The sequence below is a fragment of the Periplaneta americana genome, chromosome 10, assembly GCF_040183065.1.
Source record: "Periplaneta americana isolate PAMFEO1 chromosome 10, P.americana_PAMFEO1_priV1, whole genome shotgun sequence".
Classification (NCBI taxonomy): Eukaryota; Metazoa; Arthropoda; class Insecta; order Blattodea; family Blattidae; genus Periplaneta; species Periplaneta americana.
This window is the reverse complement of record NC_091126.1, coordinates 222,905-246,533: the sequence shown is the minus strand read 5'-3', so window position 1 is coordinate 246,533 and position 23,629 is coordinate 222,905. Positions and strand designations below refer to the sequence as shown.

Here is a 23,629-nt window from a genome sequence, read left to right as displayed (position 1 = left end):
AGCATCTATAAGGAAAACCTTAGCAACTTTCGCAACAAATGCACAGCTGTGTTCTCGAAATGAAGAACTTCCTTTTCTGTCATACCTTCCATGTAGACTTCAACTTTCCTGTTTAACACTACAGCTTTTAATGGTAGAAGGTTGCCTTGTTGTGATCCCATTCCCATTTGGTATCTAATTTCTTTAATACAAACTTAACTGAATGGAGCACAGCACAATCATTTCAGTTCATATGTGTAAGGTGATATTTCTGAAATCTTTTCGTGAATTCTTTAAACAAATCAGCACTTGAGATGACAAAACTCAGGTAGGGTTTGTACATTGGTTTCTTAAAAAATGAACAGATGACTTTATACTTTTGCATTAAAAACAATGATGCACACTTTTTAGGGATGAAACTCAAAATATATTTTTCTAACGCGGAAACTTTATTCAAGGTGGTGTTCACAGGCATCTCTAATGTAAGCCACCTTGATTGGACATTCAGTAATTTCTTTTTGTATATTAATTTCTTGTTGTATTATAGTGTAATCCTCCCATCTACTAGGAAATCCACCAAAGAACTTGAAAAGAGTGAAAGCAACATTTGAACAGTCTTCCCATAATTCAGTAAGACCCTTCTGGAAAGCATTATGCACTATATGAATACAACATCAACAAGTCCACTACCTCTAACTAACAAAACATCTGAGTGCAACTCTGGATCAGCAGACAAATTTGCTACTGACTGAGTTACACTGGTGGCTCTCTCTAGATGTATTATAAACAATCTCCCATTTTATTGACACTGCATCCATTTTCTTTTATATTGCATTTGTTGGTAGCAATTAGATATTTGACTGGCTATAGTCAGAACACTTATTTATTATGCACCTATGCCTCGCCACGGGCAGTATGTTTGTGAATGAGTGACAAATTTTGTCGAGAATTGGGAATATTTCAAGTTGAGCTGCATCTCATTGCTATGGAATTCCAGCCAGCATCGGTCGATGTTGGGTAGAGCATATATCTTCTAAGTCCACTTCAGATAATGGTAATGTTACATGATGCATGCACTTATAGAAGCAGTTTCAGAACTAAGATATTTAAGCAGGAGTCATTCACATCTATGTCTCGTAGAGCAGTGGTAGTGTGTTTGCTTAATGATTCGAAGGTTGTGAGTTCAAGCCTTGCTCAAGTTATCATTTTCTTTTATCATCATTCTTTAGCGGTATACAGTAAAACCTCGATTATCCGTCACCCTGTTAACCGACTGGTGGATTATCCAACTGTCTTTCTCGCTTGCAGAAAAGAAAATATGAAGTACTATACATTACATTAGTACGAATTTTTTCTACAGTGTTTTTTATAAACCTTTACCCTTACGAATTATGGCCTACTCTTCAAGTGGTCGTACTGTTTAACTTCTAGGCAAAATGTCTTCTAGAATTGTCAAAAGAAAACATGTTGTACTGCGGAAAAAAGTGCAAGTAATTGAGTGATTTGGGAAAAGAGAAAATGTGGTTCATCTCACATCATAATACGAGATATGAATTACAACTGTAAGCGATTTAGGCTAATGAAAAATAAAATATAAACTGTATAAAATTTGTAAATCTACAACATGAGACCTCTACTGTTTCTATCTTTCCACAAACAGTTGTCATAAGAAGTTTTCTTGGCCATTAAAAACCCGTCGTTGAAAACCAGACATAAGTACAATAAATAAGGTTTTAATAACTGACTTATCGGAAAATCAAACATGAATTGTAAAAAAACAAACTTACATTATTGAACTTTTGATCCACTACCTAGTGTATTAAAAGAAAAGACCATGGAGGAAATTACGAAAATATTATGTACTTTGTTTATGAAAACTTTTTATGGTACGGATTATCCGATTTTTTCGATTAACCGTTCACACCATCCCCTTTATTACCACGGATAATAAGAGGTTCCACTGTAAATAATATTCAAGGTATCATTTATATTCTGTTATCATTCTTTAGCGTTATATATGATATTCAGGATATTTTATTTTGTTATCGTTCTTTATCATTATAAATAATATTTAAGTTATCATTTTATTTTGTTATCGTTCTTTATCATTATAAATAATATTTAAGTTATCATTTTATTTTGTTATCGTTCTTTATCATTATAAATAATATTTAAGTTATCATTTTATTTTGTTATCGTTCTTTAGCGATATAAATAATATTCAAGTTATCATTTATATTATGTTATCATTCTTCAGTGATATAAATAATATTCAAGTTATCATTTGTATTTTGTTATCATTCTTTAGCGATATAAGTAATATAAATTTAATGTTAGATTTGAAACAATACAATTGCATAATACTAGTGTTAGTTTTTTCTTATATTATTACCAGACATCGGATTCTAGGGCAAATGCCTATTTTGTTTCTTTAGGAGAAAAGTAAAAATAATTATTAATATTTGTGTTTCATGGAAATTGAAAGGTATTCAAAGAGTTTTATAGTGCCCTAAAATGCCCTAAAACGGTTATTAGAGCCTAATTTGTTAATATTCGCCTAAAAATGCCTAACTCACTGTAAAGTTTCGCATTTTACTCTTACGTTTTATAATTTATACATGCATTCACTGCGAAATTTAAGGCATTTAAAAAGTGGAAAGTTTGCTTCACACCGGCCATGAAACCATTGATAAAGGAAACAAAATGTTTTGAATCTCACGATATTCACAATAGATTTCACCGAATTTAACATGTTTGGAGGCATAAATGCCGACAAAGAACCAACCTTAGTTTTGAAGCAGGCAACAATCACAACATGTGCTGCTACCGATTCAGAAATATACTATACTATAAAAATGACTGTTTTCGGTCTGAAACCGATTAGCTGTACTGCCCTTCAGAGTGTCATAAAATCACAATTTTTGGAGAAAGAGTGTTTTTGAAATATTTATGAAAAGTCGTAAAACTGCGAATTAGTAGGGTAAACCGTTACAAAATATTTAAAAGAATGGCCCTCCTAGTGTTAACACTACCAGGAAATGCAACAATAAGTGGAACTTTGTATTTTTGTCCAATTGAATCTCAATAACAACGGTTCATTTGAATGCTCGTTAACAGTTGCTCTTTCCCTCATCTTATTTGTGTTGAGAAGTTTTGAGCGGTAGGACGTTTTCCTGTGAAGTTTAACGCGATAATGCCGAAAAATATAAGTGCAAAATCTACATTGATCCGCAATGGCTAACAGAATATTCAGAATTCACTTATGATGGAAAAATAATATTCTGCAAGATTTGTAGCAAACAGGTATGTAACAATAGTTGAAATATATAAATTCTATTAATTTTAATGAGCAGGCCTATAATATTTATACATTGACTGAGCTATCCTGAGGTATAATTCTTTTTAAGATCACTACACTTTAATCTTTTAAATTCCTATAGTTAAAGTATTTGCAGGTCATTAAAATTTTGATTGTTCGAACCCACTAACTTTGTGATAGAAATACGGCAATACAACAATTAGGATTTTATTTTAATTCAGTTTACTTTACATTTTTAGATTTCGCAAGAAAAGAAGTGCCACCTAAAGCAGCATGTGCAAGGAGCGGCTCATAAGGCTAAAGTTCAGCAGAAAAATCAACTGCAACAAACTTTACTAACACAGCCTACTTCATCCAATCTCAGCAGTAATTTCTATGCTGATTTAACCAGAGCGTTTGTTGCTGCTAACATTCCCTGGAATGCAATTGAAAATCCGGTTTTAAGACAGTTTTTACAAAAATACTGCAAACAAAATATCCCATCTGAGTCGACCCTAAGAAAAAATTACTTAGACAGAATATACAATGAAACTTTAGCTTCCATTCGGGAGGATATAGGTGATTCTTACATATGGGTCTCTGTGGGTGAAACCTCAGATCCTATGAATAGGTATATAGCAAATATGGTAGTAGGAAAACTTAGTCCTGATGGACCTTCGATTCCACACCTCGTATGTGTTAAGGAACTTTCGAAAGTGAATAGCCAAGCCATTGCTTATTTTGTAAATAAAGGCCTACAGTCTTTATACTCAGGTAATATAGACGATTCTAAAGTTCTGTTGTTTTGTACTGATGCTGCCTCATACATGGTTGCTGCAGCTCCACTTCTTAAAACATTTTATCCTAACCTCACGCATGTAACCTGTCTAGCACATGGCCTTCACAGGGTTTCTGAAACAATCCGGAATGAATTTCCTCTTGTCAATTCGTTTATTTCTAACACAAAAAAATGTTTTTGTAAAGCCCCATCCAGGATTTCAATATTCAGAGAGAACTTTCCAGATATCCCACTCCCACCTCAGCCGGTTGTTACACGATGGGGAACCTGGATTCAGTCAGTGGTGTATTATTCTAAGTATTTTAAAGAAGTGGTCACAGTTATTGATAAATTACCTGAAACTGATAGTGCAGCATGTGTGAAAGCAGTGAAAGATTGTCTGAATGACTCACGAGTGAAAAACGATATTGTCTACATAGCATCAAACTTTTCTTTCATACCTGCAAGCATTGAACAATTAGAACGTGAAAAACAATCTCTTTGTAGCCAAATAGCAATAGTAAAGGAAGCTCAAGTGAACATATATTCTGCTTTGGGCGAAACTGGGAAAAAAGTTAAAAATAAGTGGGACAACGTATTAAATAAGAATGTAGGATTTTCATTGTTGGAAAAAGTATCAAGAGTGATATCGGGGGAAAGTGTAAATGTTCCAGTAAGTATTGATGTTTCTATTGTACCTAATTTAAAATTTGCGCCTCCCACATCAGTTTCGGTTGAAAGAAGTTTTTCTGCTTTCAAAATGATTCTCAGTGACAAAAGGCAAAGGTTAACTGTGGAGAATTTAGAAAAAATTCTGGTGGTGTACTGTGCAGATAATTATAATAAAGTCTGAGCATGGAACTGAATTTCAATAACTTAAAATGAGTAATCTTGATATCAATAATCATTATTTCATTAGTTTCAATATATTAAATTTGTGCAGCTCTGTTTATAAATATAATATAGTATTCTTTTTTAATGTTTAAACATACTTTTTTGTGCGTATTTTAGCGTATAACTAAAAATTTCAGTGAAAGAAATGAGTATGATACCTTGATGTGCCTAAAATGCCTATTTTCATTAAAATAGAGCCTAATTTTACAAATTTTTAGCTTATTTTAGGCGCCTAAAACTGCAATTTTTAGTGCCTAAAAATCCGATGTCTAATTATTACATTATACTATCCTGTAACACAATAAAATGAAAATGAGTGACGAGGATTAGAATCTGAGATAGTGACATTTAAATTCCGACATTCTTCTGACTGAACTACAGGGGCACAACTAAATAAGCATATACGGAAAAATTGGCCCAATCCCCATCCAAGATGTCCTGATGATTTGTGGAAGCTCGTCCAGGATGCCTTGGCTGAGAACTAAAATGACTATTCGATTCCATGTCCACTCAATTGCAAGATGTGATCAAGATGGGAAGAACATGGACTAAATACTAAATCATGGCTTTTTGTTTTGTTTTTTTAATTTTCTAAGGCTGACGCCAGTAAGTTTGTTTTGTTTATGCCATGAAAGACATTTTTGTTGAGAATATAATCTTTCTTTCTTTCCATTTGCAGCCATGATGTCATCATAAATAATGATAAAGTCATGGCATAATACATTCATGAAACTGATGTTAATTACTAAAACAATCATAAAAGAGACAGAAGCAATTATATTTTCTCTCACTCTTAACACCAAAAAACATAAAAAGCACTAGGTTTTGTTTGAATGCACAACCTCACCAATACCAGCCCAAAATGCTGATATTACGCTACAACAGTAAGACACAGAACACTTTGATTATAACTGTAGATATCACGCAACATGGTCCAACAACATGTAACATCACCTGTCTCCAAATTGTGGTGGAGGTACCCGAAGGGAACTTAGTTTCTAGAGAGCGGCCACTTTTTCTTTTGACAGCTGTAAAATTCGCTACTGAATTTCAACTTTAATAAATAAAACAAAAGTTATTGCCTTCGTGGACGACCTTATTATTCTAAGAAAAGGATCATATAAAATAGAAGCAGAAATTATCGCAAATCAGGATACAATACAAATCCAAGATTGGGCCACTGATAATAAAATGAAATTCAATGACAAAAATCCAAAGTTTTATTGATGAGGAAACGAAACGACGAGATGGATGTCAACATCTATGAGGCGTGTTCTTAAAGTAAGTTCCAAAAGGGTGTATTAAGTAAACAGGAAGATATTTACAAACCATTTTTGTTGCATTGTATTCCCCACACTTCAATTACTTCTCAACATAATCTCCACCATTACTGAGATATTTATCGAGTCATGGCACAAGTCTTTCTATCCCCTTATTGTAGAATTCGCCCGCCTGCAATACGAACCACTCCCACACTGCTGTTTTCACTTCATCGTCGCCATCAAAACGTTGACCATCGAGAAACTTCTTGAGGTTCAGGAAGAGATGAAAGTCACTCGGAGCCAAATCCGGGCTGTAGGGGGGACGGTCAATTTGTTCCCAGCCAAATTTCGAGATGAGATTTTGGGTGTCACGAGCTGTGTGTGGCAGAGAGTTGTCATGAAGCAATACAACTCCGTCAGTCAGCATCCCACGTCTCTTGTTCTGAATTGCGTGACGGAGCTTCTTCAAGTTCTGACAATAGGTTTCTCTATTAATGGTTTTACCCCGAGGCAAGAATTCGATGAGTAGGACTCCTTTTCTGTCCCAAAAAACAGTGCACATGATCTTGCGTGTTGACATGGTTTGTTTGAATTTCTTTTTCCTTGGCGATGCAGTGTGCCTCCATTCCATGGACTGCTGCTTCAAATTCAGGTGTCATGTGAGATACCCAAGTCTCGTCACCTGTCACGATATGGTCAAGAAACTCATTGCCTTGCTCACTGTAACGTGTGAGAAAGCTCTATGCACTAGACGCTCGTTTGGTTTCGTGTTCCTCGGTGAGCATCTTGGGTACCCATCGTGAGCACAATTTTCGATATCGTAATCGATCTGTCACAATTTGGTAGAGAACACTCTGCTACATTTGTGGAAAATTCAAGGAAAGCGAAGAAATTGTGAACCTCCTGTCCTCGTGAATTTTTTCATCGACAATTATATTTTCTCTCTCTCCTATTAAAAAAAAAAAAAAAAGCATTAAGTTCTGTTCGAACGCACGACCTTACAAAAACTTGCCCGAAACGCTACCATTACGCTACAGATTAACACACAAAAACTTTCATTCTGACTCTAGATATCAGGCCACGTGGTCCAACAACATGTAACATTGCCTGTCTCCGAATTGTAGCGGAGATACTCGAAGGGAACTTTGTGTCTACAGAGCAGCCACTTTTTCTTTTAACAACTGTACATATGACATTTTATATACAAGCAAAAGTAAGATTGAGAAATAGTTTTGACACAGAGAAAAATAATCAGGTTGAATGATTTTTGTTTAATGAGGAGTTATGTTATCTGCAACAAAGGAGCATATGATTCATTATGAAACAACAACAAGCACCACACAAGAAAATCGTTTCAACACATGGAAAATGAGGTAAAATATTGCACTGTTAATTCATGCAAACACAACTCACACAAACTCTATGTTGGTGAAAGGGTTTTAACCTAAAAACTGAAATAAAATTAGAGTTCGACTTATGTTGTATTCACCATACATTTTCCATCTGAAGTGAAAGTAATTTAAATCATATACTTTAACAATGCACTGGAAAGAGAAGAGGCTATTCAGTAATCTTTATATGAAATGAATCAGTCAGGACAGGAGAAGAAATGTCAGAGGGAAATGGAATACAGAGAGGAGTATGACAAGGATGTCCTTTTCACCTGAACTTTGCAACATCTACTTCGAGGATTTAGTGAAGAACTGTTTTCAGAACATGGGAGGGGTGATAGTAGGAGGAAGAAGAATAAAGTGCATAAGATTTGCTGATGATATGGCATTGTTAGCAGAAGAGAAGGTGAAACTAAGGGATATGCTACAGGAACTAAATGACAGTTGTGAGCAGCATGCGATGAAGATAAGTGAAAAGCAGATGACCACAATGGTTATCGGAAGAAAAATAATGAAGGTAAATGTCGGAATTTGAAATGAGGCAGCAATGGCAAAGGAAACATTTAATAACAAAAGGAGCATCTTCTGCAGAACTCTGGAAAAAGAATTATGGGAAAGACTAGTGAAGTGCTTCATGTGGAATGTGGCATTATATGGGGCAGTATCATGGATATTATGACGAAGAGAAGAGAAATGATTGGAAGCACTTGAAATGTGGATATGGAGAAGAATGGAGTATATGAAAAGGACAGAGAGAATAAAAATGAAGATATACTAAAAAAGAGTGGGAAGGGATGAATAATGCTGAAACTGATCAGGAAGAGAAAAGGAAATTAGCTGATCATTGGCTAAGAAGAAACTACCTACTGAAGGAAGCAGTGGAAGGAATGGTGAATGGAAGATAATTTTGGGGGATATGAAGATATCAGATAATAGATAACATTAAGAAATATGGATCGTATGTGGAGACTAAGAGGAAGGCAGAAAATAAAAGAGACTGTAGAATGCTGGATTTGCAGTGCGAGATGTGCCACTGGGCAGAAAACTATGAATGAAATAAATATACAACTTGATTACACAACTTTTAACACTTTCTAGACATCACAATAACAAAAGTCGACAACAAACACACATTCAAAATCTACAGAAAAACAACAACAACAACAACAATACACATACACAACACATCCAATCACTCAACACAACACAAACAAGCTGCATTCCGAACAATGGTATACAGACGACTCAACATACCAATGAACCAACATGATTACAAAGAAGTGCGAAACACAATCAAATACATAGCACAAGAAAACGGATACAACCCCAACAAAATACGAAAGACAAAACATAATCACAAAAAAACATAAGAATACAACACAAACACAAGAACACAAAAAATACATCACACTAACATACGAAAACAAAAACACACACAAGATTGCAACCTCATTCAAAAACTTAAATTACAACATCGCATACAGAGCAAATAATACTCTACAAAAACATTTCAACACACAAACAACACAAACAAACAAATATAGCAACACAGGCGTGTAGAGCTGAGACGAGATGTTATGGCATCAACCTGCGCCAAGTTTTAAATTGCCGCCCAGCAGGGAAGAGGAGTGGGGGTTGTTTGGGTTACGGTTCTCAAGCTCAGAGTGGCAGGCATATCCGTTTAATCTCTTTCTAAAAACATTCGTCTTACCTTAGTAACACCACTTTCCTACTCAAGAGTCCGAAGATACCTAATGGAATTACGCCCGCTATTCCATTTTTATATTCTTATTCTCAGTCTGAATCAGACGCTTGATCTGTGCTGGAATCAGATATCCCTAAGTTTATGGAGATGTTCTCCAAAATACTGTCCATCACGTGCTCACTTTCAATGTAATTGTTCTCTACTTTCTTCACATAATCATACACTGATATCTATTCTTGGAAGAAGCGATGACAGAGTTGGCCTCCGCTTATGCGTAGCGTAGAAATTATAGATGCGTCTTCTTAGGACTTCCTCATCAAAACTGTCTACAGCTGCAACAATCTTCTTCTTCGGCTGTGATATTTCCGGACTGGAGAAAGAACCTGCTGTTCCTGCATCAATATTTTTCCCTTATTTCCTGATTCTTTCCAAGGTTCGCTTTGAAATACCAGCGGCAGCCAGTATTCTTGCAAACACCACACGCTTTTCAATGGAATTGGTATTTCATTTATAGCCTCTTCATGTCCTTGACTATGAACTACTCTATGATTTCACACCTTAGACAATGCCATAATGAGGGTGCTCAGAAGGACAATGTTTTCAGTATTAGCAATAGCGGTAGTAGCAGAACGATCTGAACACTCGCAATGCTAGTAACCAACTAACCCAACACCCCTTCAGTTGAGTGTGAGGGAGAGTCCAAGCAAACGAACTAAAATTCGTCCCTCGCGCTGGTGCCATAACTTCTCGTCCGGGCTCTACAAACTCAAATGTAACACCTGCAACAACTTCTACATAAGACAGACAGGCAGATCATTTCAAACACGTTACAAAGAATACATCACAGTCATAACAAAATTACAAAACTCTTTCACATATGCAGAACACATCACAAATGCTAACTACACATACAGAGACATCAACACAGACCTGGAAATTCTACACATCCAACCGAAAAGCCAGAAACTAAACACACTAGAACTATATGAAATATACAAACACACATCCAAATGAAATTCTCAACACACAACTCAATTTCAGAACACACACACTCTTTGCCTGCACATTACACTACACAAACACTCCCCCACAGGAAACAAAACAAAAGGCGCCAAGACCAGCAACAATCAGTTCTGATGATGGCCTATAGCAGGCCGAAACATGTTAACAAGGTAACATAAAATTTAACACGTGAAAGACATATAATACGTTTTCCAAAGTGAAATAAATAGTTATAAACAATTTAATGTTTAAGTCTCAATCATTTAAAAGCATTTTAAAACAGTATACCTGGTGTAAGAATAAAACTCTTAATTCTGTAATAAATAGGTTTAGGAAATTATAGTCTTTGAAAATTTTTTTGTGATATGTAACACAAATATTTTTATCAAAGTTATTTACACTAGCTAGCATTTGATACAATTAATTTCTACTTGTGAAAAAACTGGACAGTTTTATAGTGCATTATATCAGTCTGTGAGGGGCCATATCATCTGCTTGCCACATTGTTGCAGTCTGTATCTGGTCCCCTTGTGGGTCGAGGAACACAGCAAGCTGGTTTTCACCCCTGTGTCATTTATTTGAGAGATGGTTAGGTATTAGCCGCCATTTGACCCCTACGGGTTCCTGTCGTGGCCTGAGAGATGTGAACAAACAGGTGACAAACAACTCCTTTCCCACCCAAGCGTGACATCATGCACATGGCAGATTCTACATAAGGGAGAAAGAAAATCTCTGTCTCTTGCTTGACGTGCTGATCCAAAATTGTAAAAATAGTAGCTTGAAGAGAGTAAAGTATCCTCACCATTTTAGCGTTAACATTTCACCATTCCCCCTAATCATTCTGGCTTGCCTTCGCCATTAGTTTCCTTGAATGCAGATCACAAGCCACTATTTCCACAGTACCCATAACTCCCTTCATTAGTTTCCCAGAATGCAGATCACAGGCCACTATTTCCACAGTACCCATAACTCCCTTCATTAGTTTCCCTGAATACAGATCAGAGGCCACTGTTTCCACAGTACCCATAACTCCCTTCATTAGTTTCCTTGAATGCAAATCACAGGCCACTATTTCCACAGTACCCATAACTCCCTTCATCAGTTTCCTTGAATGCAGATCACAGGCCACTGTTTCCACATTACCCATAACTCCCTTCATTAGTTTCCCTGAATGCAGATCACATGCCACTGTTTCCACAGTACCCATAACTCCCTTCATTAGTTTCCCTGAATTCAGATCAGAGGCCACTGTTTCCACAGTACCCATAACTCCCTTCATTAGTTTCCCTGAATTCAGATCAGAGGCCACTGTTTCCACAGTACCCATAACTCCCTTCATTAGTTTCCTTGAATGCAAATCACAGGCCACTATTTCCACAGTACCCAAACTCCCTTCATCAGTTTCCTTGAATGCAGATCACAGGCCACTGTTTCCACAGTACCCATAACTCCCTTCATTAGTTTCCCTGAATGCAATCACAGGCCACTGTTTCCACAGTACCCATAACTCTCTTCATTAGTTTCCCTGAATGCAATCACAGGCCACTGTTTCCACTGTACCCATAACTGCCTTCATTAGTTTCCCTGAATGCAATCACAGGCCACTGTTTCCACTGTACCCATAACTGCCTTCATTAGTTTCCCTGAATGCAATCACAGGCCACTATTTCCACAGTACCCATAACTGCCTTCATTAGTTTCCCTGAATGCAATCACAGGCCACTGTTTCCACAGTACCCATAACTCTCTTCATTAGTTTCCCTGAATGCAATCACAGGCCACTATTTCCACTGTACCCATAACTGCCTTCATTAGTTTCCCTGAATGCAGATCACAGGCCAGTTTCCACAGTACCCATAACTCCCTTCATTAGTTTCCCAGAATGCAGATCACAGGCCACTGTTTCCACAGTACCCATAACTCCCTTCATTAGTTTCCCAGAATGCAGATCACAGGCCACTGTTTCCACAGTACCCACAACTCCCTTCATTAGTTTCCCAGAATGCAGATCACAGTCCACTGTTTCCACAGTACCCATAACTCTCTTCATTAGTTTCCCTGAATGCAGATCACAGGCCACTATTTCCACAGTACCCATAACTCCCTTCATTAGTTTCCCTGAATGCAGATCACAGGCCACTGTTTCCACAGTACCCATAACTCCCTTCATTAGTTTCCCAGAATGCAGATCACAGGCCACTGTTTCCACAGTACCCATAACTCTCTTCATTAGTCATTGCACTGCAGAGTTACGATAACTGAAGACTGTTCTCTTGGTTGTCGAATTGAGGACCATTTTTGCATAGCTTTGAAAAAGAGAATTCCCTGAACCTGCTTCCCATATGACTACTTTCTTGCACACTACAATCCCTCTATAGTGCAAGCGTTTTTCTCTCCCAGGTACTCTCATCCCCTCATTTCCTGTACATCTTTCAATTTTCATCAACACATTGGAAACACAGAACGAAATTTCAATATTATATGTTTTCACTCCCATTTCTCCTACCTCGAGAACCAGTGAAGAAAACCAAAGAATATCAATAAACCAACAATTCTGCAACAAGATTATTCCATTTTTACATCACTGCATCATCCTTCCCCATTTTTTCAAGGTTTCGGTCTTCTTGTTCTGTCATTACGTTTTCCCCTCTCTCCATCTCATTGCCAGCTGGAGGAAACAGTTGAGATCAATGCACGACAATATGTAACACAAGGACATTTCGTGGGCTTAATAACCCTCCTGACAGTAACTGCTGGAATGATGCCCATTTCCTCTAATAAAAATATCATTCACATGTAAAAGTTTCTCTGCATAAAGAACCCAATTACTTTTCGTTTATTTTCTTTAATTTCCTCTAGTAGCCTATATGAGGATTTACTGTTTACACTCTGGCTTATAGCATTCCCTACAGATACAAATCAAAAAGTGTAAAGTCTCAGAAACAAAGAGGCCACAAATTCCTAATAACAATTCTGCACTCTAACATCTGGTGTAATTTGGTCATGACTATATTAACACTATGAAAAGAATAAAGTATATCTAAAAATGTTACAGAGAGGAAGTACAAGGAGCCTTACAGAACAATATAAAAATAAAAGAAGAGAAGAAAAATACATTCATAGGAAAAGAAAGAGGAAATTTGAAAATGACAGATTACTTGAAATTGTACTCTGTAGAGAACATAAAGAAACTAAAACATTTTATAAATTTGTAAATAATGAGAGGAAGAGTTTTAAACCTAGGACTAATTTATGTAGAGACCCTAGAGGGAATATTTTAACAAGTAAAGATGAGATTTTAAATAGGTGGAGTAATCATTTCAGCAGTCTTCTTAACGGAAATAGCACTAATGTTGTCAATCAAGGTATATTGATGGGGAATATCAACGGTAATAATAATAGTAGTTCCGATGTCAATAACAGATTGGAAACTGATAATGACCTACCAACAATGGAGGAAATTAACGAGTCCATTAAACAGCTTAAAAATAATAAAGCACCAGGAGATGATGGAATTCAGGCTGAACTGTTAAAACATACAACAGATGAATTGCGACATAACCTATGTAAATTAATTAAAAACATATGGGAAGAAGAAATAATACCGATGGAATGGAAAATGGGCATCATATGCCCACTTCATAAAAATGGAGACCAACTTGTATGTTCAAACTATAGAGGTATGACACTTCTGAATACAACGTATAAAGTCTTTTCTAAAATTCTGTATAATAGACTACTGCCATATGCTGAGAAAGTAGTTGGGAAATATCAAACTGGTTTTTGTAGAGGAAAGTCAACTATTGACCAAATATACACTCTAAGACAAATTCTGGAGAAAACAAGAGAGAGTAGGATAGAAACACACCATTTATTTATAGACTTTAGTACTGCTTATGACAGTGTGAATAGAGCTGGACTCTATAATGCTATGGAAGAACTCGGATTTCCCCATAAGCTCATAAGATTAGTGAAGGCCACCATGGAAAATAGTCAATGTTGTGTGAAAATACAAACGGACCTCTCTGATAAGTTTACTACCAAGGATGGACTCAGACAAGGTGATTCTCTAGCATGCCTATTGTTTAATATATCATTAGAAAAGATAGTGCGAGAAGCAAAAATACAAACAAGAGGTACCATCTTTTATAAGTCTGTCCAAATATTAGCCTTTGTGGATGATATTGACATAATAGCGAGGTCAGAAAGAGATCTAATAAAAACCTTCAGAAATATAAGAGATGCAGCTGGAAATATGGGATTAAAAATTAATGGAAACAAAACGAAATACATGGTAGTCAATAACAAAAATAATAATAAAACTTCTAAGTACATTGAGACTGACGATGCCAAATTTGAGACAGTCCAGAGCTTTGTATATCTTGGATCACTAGTTAATAGTAACAATGATATCTCAGAGGAAATAAGTAGAAGAATACAAAGCGCCAATAGGTGTTATTATGGGCTGCAAAAACAAGTTAAATCAAGATTGCTATCTCGTGGCACAAAATGTAGACTATATAAGACCCTAATAAAACCAGTGTTGACCTATGCATTAGAGACGTGGCCTCTTAGCGAAAGGGATAAATTTAGATTGGCCGTATTCGAAAGGAAGATATTGCGAAGGATTTTTGGACCTGTAAGAGATGGTGAAACTTGGAGAATAAGATATAACAACGAATTATACCAGCTTTATGAGTCTCCTGATATAATAACATCCATTAAAATTGCTCGTCTGAGATGGGCAGGGCATGTTAAGAGAATGGATGAATGTGAAATACCTAGGAAGGTGATGGAATATGGGATTGCTGGAGGAAGAAGAGTTGGAAGGCCAAAGCTACGATGGATGGACTGTGTTATGGACGACATTAAGAGGCTTGGAGTGAAGAACTGGTGGACGGTGGCTAAAGATCGAGACCGATGGAGAAGAATTCTTAAGGAAGCCGAGGCCCAATCCGGGCTGTAGTGCTATGGATGATGATGATGATGATGATATTAACACTATGAGTTGCGACATTAACCTCTTGGAAATATGACATGAAACGTTCAGTATATGTTAAAGCATCAATAAAGGGATTCAAAATGTCTCTTTGACCTCCCACACTTGATTTGATTTAAAATCGATTTCTTCTTTATTTACCTTTTCAACGAAAATGAAATTTACAACATACTCTTGGGATTGTAATTCCTGAACTTCTGGAATTCTGTAGGACTTTAATTTCAACAATTTTGTTTCCCATTTTAACATGCTTTAGAAATTCGTCTCTCCTATGCTGTAGGCTACATTTCAGGGACTTCAGAGAACTACGTTCCAAGGCAGTTTTTGTTTCTTTAAGCTTTTCTTTATAAAACACGTGAACCTTTTCCCGATATTTCAGTCACTCATAGAACCTGTTTTCCAAGAAATTTGTCTAAATTTTTGCCTTGTTTTGCTACACGACTTCTTATTTTTTAAGTATATATTTTGTATACGTATGCATTTCCATAATGAATATACGTTGACTACTGTCACATAATAAATAAGAAAACTACACTCAACCACAATCGAATTAGAACTGAGGTACTCCTGTCGTGAGTTCCCCACCTGCTGACAGACTGCAGCAGTACACAGCAGTAGTGACTGGGCAAGCAGCCTTCTCACGGCCCAACACAGACTGGAGAAATGAACAGTCAAACTCACTGTGTGGAAAGAGCTTGCTGCTTGCTCAAGTAATCCAATGAGGCCACTTTCTGTAAAGTCTTTTCCAAGACATACACCTTCTTCTTCTGGACTTAGCACATCATCTGAGACTGCACTTTCTTCTAATGCATTTGGAGTTACTTTTTCGAAACCTACAGCTCCAATAGGTAGGTGTGGTTGATCCTCTAACATGTGCAAATATTCGGCCACAAGAGCAGCACTATGTACAAGACACATAGCTGCTTCTGTGTGGTTATTGCGCTGCAAACATAAGCATTCAAAGATATTTCAATAATGATAATGACAATCATGATGATGACGATGATGATGATGATAATAATAATAATGATGATGATGATGATGATGATAATAATAATAATAATAATAATAATAATAATAATAATAATAATAATAAGAGACTGGTTTTAGATCTCAATCACTATATTTTCAACAATTGTGTTAAAATAAACATGGTACACTAAATAACTGCATTCTTAATCACATTAAAAAAAAGGAACAGGAAAATAATAAGAAATAAGTACTAATTCCTACAAAAGCATATATCAGTCTCAAAACTCTATATTCACAGGATCTAGTTCCTTGTCGACAACTTAAACTGAGGCCTGAACAGTTATAGTTACATGCCAATCAATGTTTCACTTTCACGTGTATATTATTACACATATTTACTGTTTATAACACCAAAAATTCACTTAGGCCCGGTTTCATAAAATTCTACTTATAGAACCAATAATAATAGAGCTCATAAAGTTGTTGAATGTATAACATCTGTGTGCGTTTCTCAAACATGTTTATTCCACAAACATTCTTTCAATAACTAGTGATTCAAAGCCTTCCATAATGTCTTCTGTTGGCAGTACTGTTCGATAACATATCGAACATTTCACGGTTGTTGTTTTGTTTCTATTGATACCACTGTCTGCTAGATCGCTATCAAAAGATGCGATCCATCAGGCAGTAGTTGATATATTTATTGTTTATTGCTTTTATCTTCATCGTAATGGAAGGTAAAATCGTAAAGAGAGGAAAGAACTTCACTGAAGTTGAGAAGCAGTTATTGATAGACATTTGCTTAAGTTATAAACACATTGTAGAAAATAAAAGAACAGATAATTCGTCAATCAAACAAAAGCTTGAGGCATGGGAGAAAATAAGAGATGTTTATAATGCATCTTCAGAGACAGGACCAAGGACCATTAAGCAATTACATGCATTATATGATACACTGAAGAAGAAGGTCCGAAAGGATAACCACGATGATCGAGTAAGTATCTTTGAATTTATTTATGTTTAATATGATTACATGATATTATTCCTAACTTCACCTATTTAAAGTATGTATAATATTAATATGATATGCCTAATCTAATGTAACCATTTAAGGCCCATGTCTATACAATTACATGTAAAATGGAGGAAATGAGTAATATCGTTCGGTATGTTTTCTTTAATTGTTTTGCGTTTGTTATAGGTGGAAAAATACAAAACTGGAGGAGGTACATACACCCCAAAAGTAACTGAAACAGGTACCAAGTTACTTTCTCTTCTAGCATCACAATTTGAACCTCTTGATTCGCCATATGATTCTAGTTCGGCATATTATGAAAATGGTAATCAGTACATGTATAATTTGATTATTTTCATCTTATCTAATAATTGCTGAATCATATAACATATTTACAAATTTTAAGCATAATATATAATAGTATAATTAGACCTAAGAGTTTACAAATTATATATATATATATATATATATATATATATGTACTTTTCTTTTTTTTTTTTTTACAGAAGTGGTTGCTTCTGAGGACGCTTGTTCATCCCCAGCTCCAGAACAACAAAGAGATGTAGGTCTACAAGCTTCAGAAGGAACAGTCCTGGCAACATTTATTTTGGAACCAGAAGCAGCATCACCACCACCACTACCACTACCACCACCACCACCACCACCACCACCATCATCACCACTACCATCATCAGTTCAGGCATTATCTTTCGTGGAAAATCCTTCACAAAATTCACTCCCACATGAAACACCAGTGAAAAAAGCAATGAAAAAGAAATGTGCACAATCTACAGTGGCAAGTAGGCTAGTGGATAGTATTAAACAAAGAAAGATTTCTAAGAATGAGTTGGATTTGGAAATTCACAGTAGGAAATTAGAAATATTAGATATAGAATTACAACTGAAAGAAGAGGTTTCAAAGAGGACAATTAAATTAATGGAAACAGAACAGAAAATTAAAGATGTGGAACTAAAAATAAAAATTATGGAATATGAAAAGATGAAACAGTGATTATTATGTGACAGTGTATTATTTAAGCAAGAAGCATGGTTAACTACGTTTCAATATTTCCTTAATAAATGTCAGTGCTGTTTAATTTTATTTCTTCGTCAACACACAACGTTCACTGTTGTCCATTGAAATGTGTATCAATAAGATTTCTCCTTATAGCATGACCTCTAACATCTTGATTATTTGGCAGATTTGGGACATCAGGATCCTGAGGTAAGTCAATATCCATGTAATCAGCTGGCATATTATCACCACCGAATATACAAATGTTGTGTAACACTGCAGTAGCAACGATTATTGATAGTGTTCTTGGAATTTTAGTACGCATCTTCAATGCAACGCTAGGAAATCTCCTTTTCCATAACCCAATTGCCCTTTCGACTACGTTTCGTGTTTTAATATGGGCCTCGTTATACTGGTTTTCAGCATGGGTAATGGGATTTAAAAGTGGTGTCATCATGTAACTTTTGCAAGCATATGCACTGTCCCCTAGTAAATATCCATTTTCAAGGTCACCATTTTCTAGTTGTGCACGTAGGAAGGAAGCATTGAATACTGTACTATCGTGAGTGGAGCCTGGCCAGCGAGCATCAATATTACAAAACTGCATGTCAGAAGAGCACACCACCTGTACATTTATGGAAAACCAAGTTTTTCTATTCCTATACAGCTCACTTTCATTACCACCAGGGGATTCAATGGGAATATGGGTCCCGTCAACACATCCCAGTACTCCTGGGAACTGGCATACGTTAAAGAACTTCACCTTTGTTTGCCGGATTTCTTCTTCTGTTGTTGGCATTTGTATGAAATCTGGTCTTAATACTGCAATATGGTGTGTCACTTTTTTCACTATTCGACAAACTGTTGATTTGTGAACGTTAAATAAGTCACCAATAACTAACTGAAAAGCTCCAGTAGCATAAAACCTAAGAGTAATCAAAATCTGTATTAATGCTGATATTGCCATATTTCTTTGAGTAACATGTTCCAATTGTGGTCCAATTTGTCGTAATATGTCCATAACGATATCTTTCCCTAATCGGAAACGTATTTTAAATTCTCTTTCGTCGAACATCTCAAATGGATTTAAACGGTCCCTGAAAACCCTAGGCCTTGGTAATAGTCGTAAAACATCTAATATTTCTTCGTCTGATGAAGAAGATGAAGTATCCATGTTATAATTACGGTTAGCTTCTTCGTATTTAGTTAGAACTACACTGTTTCATTAATATTAACTTCATGAAACGTTACGGGTGTCCGCCATCTTAACTCGTTATGGAACCAATAAGCGTTTACAATGACGATTTGTGGCTAGATAAATTACGAAACGATTTGTGAAATCAATAACTTTATTTATCCTTCCAGAAACAGTATTTACGTGAAATGTTTAATTTATCGACTACATATGCTTATGGATTCCATATCTGTCGTTCCAGAAACCGGACCTTAACCACATAAAGGGCGCAATACTTAATCGAAATAAAGGCAGGTATTACACATACGAACTTTGCCTGCAACAACGTAATTTTCACACCAAAAATAATATTATACCTTAAGTTGCAAGTGAATTATGTCTCAAATGTCTCACAATCACTGTTTCAAATTTTACTGATGCAATTACACTGCATTTCAGAGAAATATATGTTATTCTTCATGCACTCTAACTAATTCATATGGTTGAAAGACCGCCCTTCGCGATCAGCTGTTAAGCAAGTCACGTGGTCTGCCTTACGGCCTGTATTAGATCACGATGGCAGTGGCAGTGCGTAGACGAGCCCCTACCACGCTGTAGTGGAGAAGTGAGAAATATGTTCCCAAATTGAAGCAGCAGAAAGCCGCCATTTGTTAGGTAGAAAACGTGAGGGATTTCGAAACCGCTATTTGAATACGTGTTGTATTGCATATCCGAAAGCTAAATGTTTTTGTTTAAAGGAATAATACTTCCTTTGCGATAACTTTAATACCGTGACTCTACTGTCAGCAGAGTTGCTAGATTTTCTGTGAGGGAAGTCGGGATATCAGAAGCCAACCTAAGACATTAGACTTGTCAACAATTTAGCCTATCATAAGATTTATAGCAGTTTTCTGCACAGTGTTTACGTGCTTTTTAATGTAATAGGCCTATTCGCCTCTGTGAGAAACACTAAATTACGAAGGACACACAGTACAGTGAACACTACAATAAATTTTTCTTTTACTAACCGCGAATAGCCTATGTTTTAACAATTTGCTAATAAATTAATTTTGGAACCGGTACTGCAACAGTTTCACTATCTGACGATAAATCAATGTTTAAACATAGTTCACTAAACTATAAAACGCAGCAATTGTATGTCTCTGTTACTAGTGTAAAGTACAATATCAAAACGCTATCTTTCTTGCCAGTCAACGCACTTCAAATACACAATGTTTACTAATTGCGAGAACAGCGACTAGGGACCGGAACGGAATAATCAACAATGCGGTAGAACTAGAAGAAGTATTATTTTGCGAGTTTAGTTGCCTTACAGCAATCAGCTGGGCTACCTAATAGACTTACTAAATATCCGCAGGTTATCTCTGTGTTTACAATGTTACCATTTGAGCCAATATAAATAAAAATATCGGCTAATAGGAAATACAGACTAATTTGTTTAAATATGTTCAAGGCTAATATCTGTAAAATCGGGATTTTTGTCAATCCCGACTCCCTTTAATCGGGACTCAACCAGGAAATTGGGAGAATCCCGCCTAAATTGGGATACCCGACAACCCTGGCTGTCAGACATAGGTACTGTGTTCAGACTTCGATCATTTTCACAGGCACTCTGAATGTGAACATTCATAACCACAGTTAATAAAAGAATTAATATGTAAACTTTTTAATTCAATCTGTAGTTTAAACTGCTGTATGAAGTCAGAAAGTAGTAGCAGCAGTAGCAGGAATAGTAGTAGTAATAATAGCAGTAGCAGCAATAGCATAAGAAAACGTTTCATTAATCCGTAACTAAGTCCACACCTGTGTAGTAACGGTCAGCGCATCTGGCTGCGAAACCAGGTGGCCCGGGTTCGAATCCTGGTCGGGGCAAGTTACCTGGTTGAGGTTTTTTCCGGGGTTTTCCCTCAACCCAATACGAGTAAACACTGGGTAACTTTCGGTGCTGGACCCCGGACTCATTTCACCGGCATTATCACCTTCATATCATTCAGACGCTAAATAACCTAGATGTTGATACAGCGTCGTAAAATAACCCAATAAAATAAATCTGTAACTAAGACAGGAATTACTTTCAATCAGTTATAAAAAAAAAATATGTTTACAATTTATGCAGTTTCTGTATGTTTAAGTTCGGTGAATAATTTTATTATTCATGTATGCACTGAAACAACAGCGGTTTGAAGAAAATGAATGATATAGAGTGAGTGAGGGACAATAACAGTGTATAATAACATAGTTTGAAAGGTAATTTGAGTTGAACACACTGAATGATTCAATGTAGGGTAAAAATTCTCTCTGCGGATTGCACCTATCCACTTTCGGTAAAGGGAATCTTTACTCAGAGGAAACTTGAACCATAAAGAGTCACATGGCAAGTACTATAGTTTGTCTTCTGTAACATAATATGGAGAAAAAATTGTCGTAGAAATTAAGGATTAACTAACCAGTGAAATATAACATTCCTTCCTTCTTTATCGTTACATCCGTGTGCATTGCTGCAATAAAAAGCAGCACATGAAAGAACCATACTTATTCAGCTCTATCAAACTAATGGCCGCTCGTCGACTGTTCAATTTGGGAACATAACACTAGCGCCAGTGAGCGGTCTAGCGGTTATTTAGTAAGTCTATGTGCGTAGATTCTTTTTCATTCCTTTTCGATATATCGAAGACAGGTTTGGCAACAAAGAAATTGAAATATTCTCTAACCAGTAAAATTTCTCTCACGTTGATAAATCACTTTTATACCACGAAATTCAACGAATTATCCAATGATACAAACTAAAACGAATCCAGTGGGCGTGGCAGACCATTTTTAAATGTCAAACTAAGGGCGTAACTAACGTCAGAATCATATATAACTATATATTTTTTTTATTTGCAATGAAATGTAGCATGTTTTAAACCAATAATAAAAAATGGTCATTTTTGGCGATTTCGTTCTTAAATCTCCCCTTAAACAAATTCATAGTGAAGACTATTCTGCAGACTTATCAACCTCTTTATCGTTGCTATCGGGAAGTTGCTCCAATTTTTTTTATACGTATTCAAACAGAATGGCCCAGTAACTTATGCTTCAAAATCCCAAAGCCAGGGCATTGTTTTTTAGAAATACACCACTGGATATAATGTGTGTGTGTATATATATATATATATATATATATATATATATATATTTTTTTTTATTTTATTGGGTTATTTTACGACGCTGTATCAACATCTCAGGTTATTTAGCGTCTGAATGAAATGAAGATGATAATGCCAGTGAAATGAGTCCGGGGTCCAGCACCGAAAGTTACCCAGCATTTGCTGGTATTGGGTTGAGGGAAAACCCCGGAAAAAACCTCAACCAGGTAACTTGCCCCGACCGGGATTCGAACCCGGGCCACCTGGTTTCGCAGCCAGACAGGCTGACCGTTACTCCACAGGTGTGGACTATATATATATATATATATATATATATATATATATGCCATATTTAATAAAGTTAAGTAAACAATTAACATGGATGGAAAATGTATAAAAGCGGATAAATCATAGCCAGTTAATAATGACCAGCGACTCAGTGCCTACAACTTTCAAGCACAATCCTACACTTAGAACAGGCCCTATAACTTCACTTGAAGTTACCCTTACAGAAATTAAATAACTTTGTAGGGTTTCCTTGCTAAAACGAATGTTGAATTACCGATGTTATGAGCAGAACAAAATGTTTGAAATTATCTAAAGCCAAAAATCTGTCCACATAATCAAATCGGTTTCTCTACATTGATCTAGATCACAAGGAGTTACCTTACATCATCATGAAGCCTTCTTTCTCTCTCAGGAGAGAGCGACTGATTCTGACCTCATTGCAATGTAGTCGCAGAGAGAGTGAGTGTGAAGCAATGTTTCATCACATCGAGCTAGGCTTGACTGTAGGGTCAGTGTGCAAACGCACAAGAAAATTAAGACCAGGAAACATTATGGAACCAAATTTACCCATTCTGGCATAGGTTACAATTAAAATATCCACTCACAGCACATAGCATTACACAAATATCACTTTACTACCTTAGGACACAAAATGTAGATGTCAGAAGACATAACTTAACATTTTTTCTGCAGAGAATCCTACGGTCA

At 36.2% G+C, this 23,629-nt stretch overlaps 2 protein-coding genes across 6 annotated transcripts in view; one reads left to right on the top strand and one right to left on the bottom strand.

The window, feature by feature from the left end:
- Zir (dedicator of cytokinesis) overlaps window positions 1-23,629 on the bottom strand; it is a 302,289-nt gene that overhangs the window by 77,379 nt on the left and 201,281 nt on the right. For 4 of the 5 annotated variants that reach the window (XM_069836641.1, XM_069836642.1, XM_069836644.1 and 1 more), the window contains one exon: window positions 15,990-16,250. The exons of the other annotated variant lie outside the window; for it this stretch is intronic. In XM_069836641.1, the coding sequence (XP_069692742.1) occupies window positions 15,990-16,250 (261 nt within the window). The remainder of the gene's footprint in view (window positions 1-15,989; window positions 16,251-23,629) is intronic. 5 annotated transcript variants of the gene reach the window in all.
- Window positions 16,938-19,013, top strand: LOC138707361 (myb/SANT-like DNA-binding domain-containing protein 3). The gene is made up of 3 exons (XM_069836646.1): window positions 16,938-17,274; window positions 17,482-17,620; window positions 17,802-19,013. The coding sequence occupies exons 1-3, from the start codon at window positions 17,011-17,013 to the stop codon at window positions 18,305-18,307; spliced, it is 909 nt and encodes a 302-aa protein (XP_069692747.1). The 5' UTR covers window positions 16,938-17,010; the 3' UTR covers window positions 18,308-19,013.